This window comes from Rhinoraja longicauda, chromosome 5 (assembly GCF_053455715.1).
Source record: "Rhinoraja longicauda isolate Sanriku21f chromosome 5, sRhiLon1.1, whole genome shotgun sequence".
Taxonomy (NCBI): Eukaryota; Metazoa; Chordata; class Chondrichthyes; order Rajiformes; family Arhynchobatidae; genus Rhinoraja; species Rhinoraja longicauda.
This window is the reverse complement of record NC_135957.1, coordinates 70,809,852-70,817,982: the sequence shown is the minus strand read 5'-3', so window position 1 is coordinate 70,817,982 and position 8,131 is coordinate 70,809,852. Positions and strand designations below refer to the sequence as shown.

Genomic DNA, 8,131 nt, shown 5'->3' with positions numbered 1-8,131 from the left:
GAATGACTGCTGACATGTGCCAAGCATGTTCTCCGTCTATTGCTGTGCAAGGCTCCACTTCAGAATCTCCAGGGGGCATATTATTCTCTCCTTTGAATAAACAGTCTGTTGAAAGCACTCCACAGCACTTGGAGACAAAATAAAAAAGCAAGTTCAAGTTAAGTTGGAGAACGCCTGTTTTGAAAAGTTATCAAATGTTTGAAAGATGTGTATGAGCTCATTCTTGCAACTGATATGATATCAGAGACGGCATTACAAACAAAACATCCACATCCCCATAGTGCACAGAATCTTTCACCCAGAGTAGGCGAATCAAGAACCAGAGGCCATAGGTTTAAGTTGAGAGGGGAAAATTTAATAGGAACCTGAGGAACAACTTTTTCACTCAGTGGGTAACAGGTATACGGAACAAGTTGCCAGAGGAGGTAGTTGAGGCAGGTACTATAACAACACTGGTACAGATACATGGATAGTAAATATTCAGAGGAATATGGGCCAAACAAAGGCAAATGGGACCAGTTTAGACAGGATATGTTGGTCAGCATGGACAATTTGGGTCTATTTCAGTGTTGTATAACTCCATACATATATTTAAACATCTTGCATCACAATTGATAGCAGCTATCCAATAAGATCAAGTAAAGGTGAGTGCAACAGTGACGTTTCAAACATGGTTCAATGGCACTCAACTAGGATCTGATCTAAATTAAACCCTAAACAACTCATATAATCATAGTGGCAGTGCATGGTGGTAGGGAAGATAAGATCATAAGTGATAGGTTTAGGCAATTTGGCCCATCAAGTCTACTCTTCCATTCAATCAAGGCTGATCTATCTCTCCCTCCTAACCGCATTCTCCTGCCTTCTCCCCATAACCTCTGACACCTGTACTAATCAAAAATCTAACTGTGCCTTTAAAATATCCACTGACTTGGCCTCCACAGCCTTCTGTGCCAAAGAATTCCATATAAACTTGTCTTAACTGAACAGTCTTAAACTGAAAGCCATTCATAGAAGCAAGAAGCCATTTTCCTCCTTGTACCTTTATCACCCCATTAAGGTCAAGGCTCATCTTTGAGCTTGGTGTAACTTTCCTGCATAAACCCCATCCTCCCTGATTCCCTCAATATATAAAAATCAAAAAATCTTAATCTTGAAAGTACTCAGAAAAGCATATATTTTCGTGACATTCTTTCAAAATGTGACTGCCTTGGTTTTGAATGCTTGTGCTTCCCTTCCTTCCATGGACGAAGTTTACTTCATTCACCTGAGGAATTAGAGCAGAAGGAAGTAATGAATGTGGTACCTCATTAGTTACTCTGCATCTCCCGTCTCCCCAGAAAGGCCAACAGCCCAGCAATTTTTCACTGCTGTCTGTGCATGCTTCTGTGAGACCATTGTTCACTCTAAGTGATCCTGACATTCAATTAACCAGGAAACAATTATGGCTGGTCTGTGTTTTAGACCACTTGTCAGCAAGGACTGTCAGCTGTCATGCTGTCTCCTAATCACTCTGAACTTGGGTGTGATCCACCCATATTAATACCTCCATCTTTTAAAAATTTCAATAACATTGCAAGACACTGTCCACAGAGTTTCTCCACAACATGTGCATTATGATTTACCAAGTAAACGTGGAGGACTAGGCTCTGTTTCATAAATTGATACATTATTTTCATAACATTATTTGAATACACTTTTTCATGTTTCATTATTAACCATTCTTTACACGTGGCAATTCAAAAGAACATAAAAAATTGAATAGTTGGGGTGGGGAGAGGAAAGCCCTGATAATAAAGGATCATAAGTACACTTGTGGGGAATAATCTTGGCCCAGAAGGACAGGAAGTGTGATCAGTATGGGTGGAAATAGGAGATAGCAAAAAACAATTTAAAAAAATGGTTGAAATACTTTAAGGCTACCTTAAAAACAGAAAATTGGGGAGTGAATTAATTAAGAAATAAGATTGTGGGAAAGGCAATGTCTTTTGTTTGCCTTTTTTAAGGGTTAGCATGTTGCCTCATTGAAATAAATCCTCTAAGGAAGTGTGATTGCAACATGATTGAATTTGTATGTATTTTGACAGGGACGCAGTTGGAACTAAAGTCAATTATATTGGCACGAAGGGTGCATTAGCTAAGGAACTTACATTAAAAGGTTTACTAGTGGACAACAACGGCAGACAAATGAAGAAATATTTTAAATTGAACTGTCATTGAGAAATAAAAAAGTATGAGAACAGTTTGTTTAACAAAGGCTAAAGTTAGATTAAAAGAGATTCAGGAAAACATGTCAAATATGTCTTGGGATTAGGAGAGTGTAAAGGAAGCCGCAACAAATGTTTCTGCCTCTACCACACTTTCAAGGAGTGAATTCGTATTCCCACATATGTTGCTGCCGGTAATTCCCTATTATCTACAGGGAGCACTGTTGCAGTGCAATCAAGGAAAATTGCAAGGCATTTGAGAAAATATTCCTGCTGCAAAAGACATCACTTGAAACTTTGTGCTTTGTTTAATGAGACATAATGGGACTGTTAAAAACAAAACTCTCAATTACTGCTTAAATATGTCTCTGATCCTAGCAAACTCATTTTACCTGTGTAGATTGTCATTTTCCTCCTCTCTGTAAAATAATGATTGCATCTTATATGTACATTTCAATCTATTATTTTCACCGTAAATTATTAGAAGTTCGTTAAAAGTTCTTTTATTCCCTAACTTTTCAGTCTAGAAGTGTTCTTCAATGAGATTGGCTTCTTTGATGCCATCACTGTTGCTTGTATGCTGAAATCCTCCAAAACTGATAAATGATAGTTAAATCCACGAGGTACAGAAATGACTAAATATTTCTGCAAGATCTTTAGTGAGTCCTGTTGTTTCACTAAAGACTGAAATCTGGATCAATAGATTTTGGTCACCTTTGATTTAGAGAATCTTTCCATGAAATGCATTCGGATACTTTTTCAGATTGAATACAAGAGTTGATGATTCACATTACAGCTTTGTTTGTGCTGATACAGAAAAGAAAATCAGTGAACTCCACTGGGAGCACTAAAAAATTCACACAGTTTTGTCATCTCATTTAGCAAAAGCACGATGACTTTAGATTTCTACCAGAGACAAAGAAAATGAATAATCAAAGGTCAAATTTATAATAAATTTATTGCTGAAATCATATTCATCTGCTACAGAAAAAGGTAACCCAACGACATTCTCAAAATCTGTTAATATAAAAATTAATAACCTAAAATGTAGGAAGGGATATAAAAATATCCAAGTATAACATTGTGACAGAATTCTTCCATTGATGATTAAGGTTAAAATGGCATCATTTTTCCTATAGTAACATCAAAGTAAAAAAAGTTCTGAAAATATTAGTCTGCAATCGGTGCAAATCGTTAAATACTAGTAGTATAGGTACCATAAACGTCTGAAATGTAGATTGATATTGATGACAACGTATTTTTAAGCAGGTTACATATTTTAAATAAATGTTTACTTGTAAAATGTAGGTCAATTTGGCTAGCTAGAAATTATCATTTGTATTGAGATAATGAGATTGGCTGTATCGCATGTAAAATAATTCCAGAATAGTGAGATGTGAAGGCAAACTTGACAGATATGAAATGTGCCCTTGTGAATGTTTTTATTTGTTCATCCTCTTCGTGCTATTCTGACCCGTGGGACATCTGTTCAGATACATTATACCATAACCAGTGCCGATGCTGTATTATAATGAACTGGAATATAAATATAATGATGATCTTCATCAAATCACAGAAACAAACAGATGCATTGTAACCTTAAACCAAAATATTAAAATAATAAAGACAAATTTGGTAACAAAGGTAATTAAATATAATATCTATGAGACAAACATTAATCTTGCTGGTAACAAGGGTCTATTTAAATATAATTAATTCTCAGTTGGTAATTTTCCTGCAGCTGATGTATGTACAATACACAGTAAAGTTCAATTATTTCATTTAAGATAATTAAAACATCCCAGAAACCTTATTATTGTGATGGTAAACAGTTCATTTGTTTTCTTCAAAATCCCATGACTGGAAGAAAACATGGACTTTTTATAAACTATTTAAACACATTTATCTAATGCTATTTTGTAAAAAAAACTATTGCATGTTTCTTTATACAAAGAACACATCCATTGCAATCATCCACATTACTTTAAAACAAACCCTATAGGATCTTATTCTATACAAGGAACACAGCCATTACAGTCATTGACGTGACTGCTTTTACACTTGCCCATTGATAGCGCAGGCTCCTTAAAAGTGTGTTCTACTCCAGCTTAAACGCATCATTACTTGCTCCACTTGTACTTGGGGCTTGGAGAGATTTTTTCTTTTTTTTCTTCTTTGTGGTTTTTGCATCAATTTTATGATCATCTTCAGCAACCAGTAAATTCGATTCACATGTTGATGCATCCAATGGTTTTGCTGCTGATTTCTTTTTTTTCTTTTTCCGTGATGCTCTGGAAAAGTAGCAAGTATCAGTAACTAAAGACAGTGGTTTTATTTGCTGATTTCACAAGCAGTATCAAAACGTGCATCGATATAAATATAACGCTACTCCCTAGAGTTTGAGGCACTCTGAGAGGGGGGGGTTGAACTGTTTATATATGTGCTGTTATGTTTGTGTGCCATTGTATGTTCATTTCTTAGTACCTGAACTGATGTATACCACTTTGGTCAACGTGGGTTGTTTTTAAATGTGCTATACAAATAAAATTGACTTGACTTGACTTGACTTGATAAAGTAGCACCCATTCTTCAGGCATTTTATAGTTCATCATTTAACATTATAGGTGACAACCCCTCAGACAGTTGCACGCAGAAGGCAAATTGCACATCAACATTGCAAGACCTGAGAGTAAAAAATCAAGACAGTCTTCATAAGTTCATGGAGCAGAATTAGGCCATTCGGCCCATCAAGTTTACTCACCATTCAATCCTTGCTGATCTATCTTTCCCTCCCAACCCCATTCTCCTGTCTTCTTCCCATAGCCCCTGGCACCCATACTAATCAAGAACCTATCAATCTCCACCTTAACAATATCTATTGATTTGACCTCCACAGCCTTCTGTGGTAATGAATTCCACAGATTCACCACCCTCTGACAAAATTAATTCCTCATCTCCTTTCTAAAGGTATGTCCTTTTATTCTGAGGTAATGGCAATGGTCTTTTTGCAACTATGCAGGCACCAATGAAACCAGACAACGTTCTACATACTGTTCTGGCCTCCATATTTCAAGGAGGATACACTTGCCTTGAATGATTGAAATAAAACTTAGAAGAGTAGTGCTGTACAAAGAACAGGTCCTTCAGCCCACAATATCTGTGCTGAACATGATGCCAAGACCATCTCTTACCTACCTGCACACAGGGCCGTTTTTACAGCATTATGGGCCCCCGGGCAAAGCAGTGTACTGGGGCCCCTACCAGCCCCCCCGTCGTGCCGGCGAAAAGCACTTACCGAAAAGCACTTAGCGAAGGACTTAGGGTGCTACATTGTTGCGAAAAGCACTTACAGATCGCTGTGAGAAGCACTTAGTGACCGAAAATGTTGCAAAAAAGCACTTATTGAACCTACATTTTTAAAGTAGTATTTATTTATTGCAAGTCACTTAACATACACAGATCAGCATGGGGCCCCTATGCTCGTGGGCCCCCGGGCAAGTGCCCATCAGGCCCATGTGTTAAGACGGCCCTGCCTGCACATAATCCATATACCCCCTTCCCCATATCCATATACTGATCCAAAAATCTCTAAAATGCCACTATCGCCTCTGACTTGACCTCCAGCCCGGGCAGCACATCCCAGGCACTCACCACCCTCACCAGAGACCCGGGTTATGTTCTCACAACGCGTGCTGTATGTGCGGAGTTTATACGTTCTCCCTGTGACCTGTGGGTTTCCTCCCACATTCTACATACCTACAGGTTTGTAGATTAATTAGGTAGACAATGGACAATGGGGACCCGGCAACGGGGGGGGCTGCCGTGAGGGAAAGGAACAATGGACAATGGAGAACCCGGAGTGGGGGGACCGTCGTAAGGGAGGGGGGGAAGAACAAAGGGGGAACTGGCACACGGGGAGGGGGGGGCGGGAATTTGTAACTTTGTAAGTGCCCAACATGGGCGACTATTGCATACCTTGGCTGTGCAAGCAAAGAATTTCACTGTGACAATAAAGTATTCATTCATAGAAACATAGAAAATAGGTGCAGGAGTAGGCCATTCGGCCCTTCGAGCCTGCACCGCCATTCAATATGATCATGGCTGATCATCCAACTCAGTATCCCGTACCTGCCTTCTCTCCATACCCCCTGATCCCTTTAGCCACAAGGGCCACATCTAACTCCCTCTTAAATATAGCCAATGAACTGGCCTCAACTACCTTCTGTGGCAGAGAATTCCACAGATTCACCACTCTCTGTGTGAAAAAAAACGTTCTCATCTCGGTCCTAAAAGACTTCCCCCTTATCCTTAAAATGTGACCCCTTGTTCTGGACTTCCCCAACATCGGGAACAATCTTCCTGCATCTAGCCTGTCCAACCCCTTAAGAATTTTGTAAGTTTCTATAAGATCCCCCCCTAAATCTTCTAATCTTCATTCATTCATTCTGTCAGTTGCCCCTCGTGTGTAGGATGCAAACATGGGCTAACATAGAACCAGTGATTGGGTTAACACTGGTCGGTGTGGACTCGGTGGGCAAAAGGTCTGTTTTCATGCTGTATCTCTAAACTAAACTGACTCTTTTAAACTTTCATCCTCTCACCTTAAAACTGGAAATGAAGGTTTACTAATTGATTCTGATGAAAGGATTAACTACCTGGATGAAAGGAATAACAGAGGTAACCACCTGTTTTCATTGAACTTCTGTGGTCAGTTAATCTAAAAGCCTTACTAAATCCAAAGAAAAGTAGAAACCTCTGCCTCTAGTTCTGCATTGATCCCCCAAAGTCTTTGGCAATACTAATGCTCAGATCAATGCTGGAGTGAAATCTATTCATTGCTAGTTCAAAAATGCTGATAAAATGTGTACATTATCCATCAAAACACTTTTGTATTTTACATACAGATATTCCCTTTAATGACAATGGACTGATTAAATCATGGAGCTAAAACAATCAGGATGAGGGTAAGGGAGGGCAGGTCGAATCACCTAATGTATTTTTTCACATACATTGTACATTAATTGTAGATCCGTGGTTGACTGAAATTCTACCACAACTAAGGTAAAGCAGACACAAGAAAGAGCAAGATACAGTTCCAGCTAACTATTTTCATGCTCAGGCATCTGCAGATTGGCCAAACTGGATTAGCAATTTGTGGCTATGGGGAGAAGAATAATGTGAATCTCACTTGGGCATCAAAGGAGAGCTGATAACAATGAGAATAATTTGCTCTGAAAAGAACAGCTCCTTAGGCAGGAGGGAAATGCATTCAGAAGAAATGACCAAATCAGTGACCAGAAGATGTACGTCACTCCTATAGGTGGTATTGTATAGCCATCACTTGAGTTCTTTAAAGTGATGGACTTTGTGTCTATAATCTGTGCTGTCAGTGACAGCCGCTTGCAGTTGTGAATACAAATTCTGCAACATTCTTCACGTTACTTTTCTTTCAAATTCCCTTGACAAGGTTGCTCTTTGGCAGATATATTCTGGATTGGCAGAAATGCTGTCAATGCCATGTGACAAGATTAATGTGCTGGTGAAAGGATAAACCTGAAATATTAACTTCCTCTTTCTTTCCAGAATGAACTGCGTGTTATTTTCCATTCTCTGGTAATGACTTGTTTCTCACCTCATCCTTGGTCCTTTCTGATATCAGATCCTCACCACAAAACCATCCAAATAGTTTACAAGTTATGAACAAAGTTCCTCTAATTCAGAAATAATTCAACGAAACAATATCTACATTTCTTAGTAAACTGGAACTTCTTAAAATTTGATAAATGTGCAGTTGAAATGATGTTACTCACGGTTTCACAGGTGACTCTGTATCTGTGTCGTGCTCAGAGATCAACTTGAGGTCCCCTGACTTGCTGATGACTGCTGACATCTGTAGGAGAACAAAAGGAGCAGAGTGTGTAAGA

At 38.8% G+C, this 8,131-nt stretch overlaps 1 protein-coding gene across 6 annotated transcripts in view; it reads right to left on the bottom strand.

Annotated features, from left to right (window-relative positions):
* Positions 1-3,172: 3,172 nt before the first annotated feature.
* The window catches only part of ahi1 (Abelson helper integration site 1), a 178,849-nt gene continuing 173,890 nt past the window's right edge, over positions 3,173-8,131 (bottom strand). For all 6 annotated transcript variants that reach the window (XM_078399754.1, XM_078399757.1, XM_078399759.1 and 3 more), the window contains 2 exons: positions 8,018-8,097; positions 3,173-4,498 (listed from right to left, as the gene is read on the bottom strand). In XM_078399754.1, coding sequence (XP_078255880.1) covers positions 4,306-4,498; positions 8,018-8,097 — 273 coding nt within the window. In that variant the 3' untranslated portion in view covers positions 3,173-4,305. The remainder of the gene's footprint in view (positions 4,499-8,017; positions 8,098-8,131) is intronic.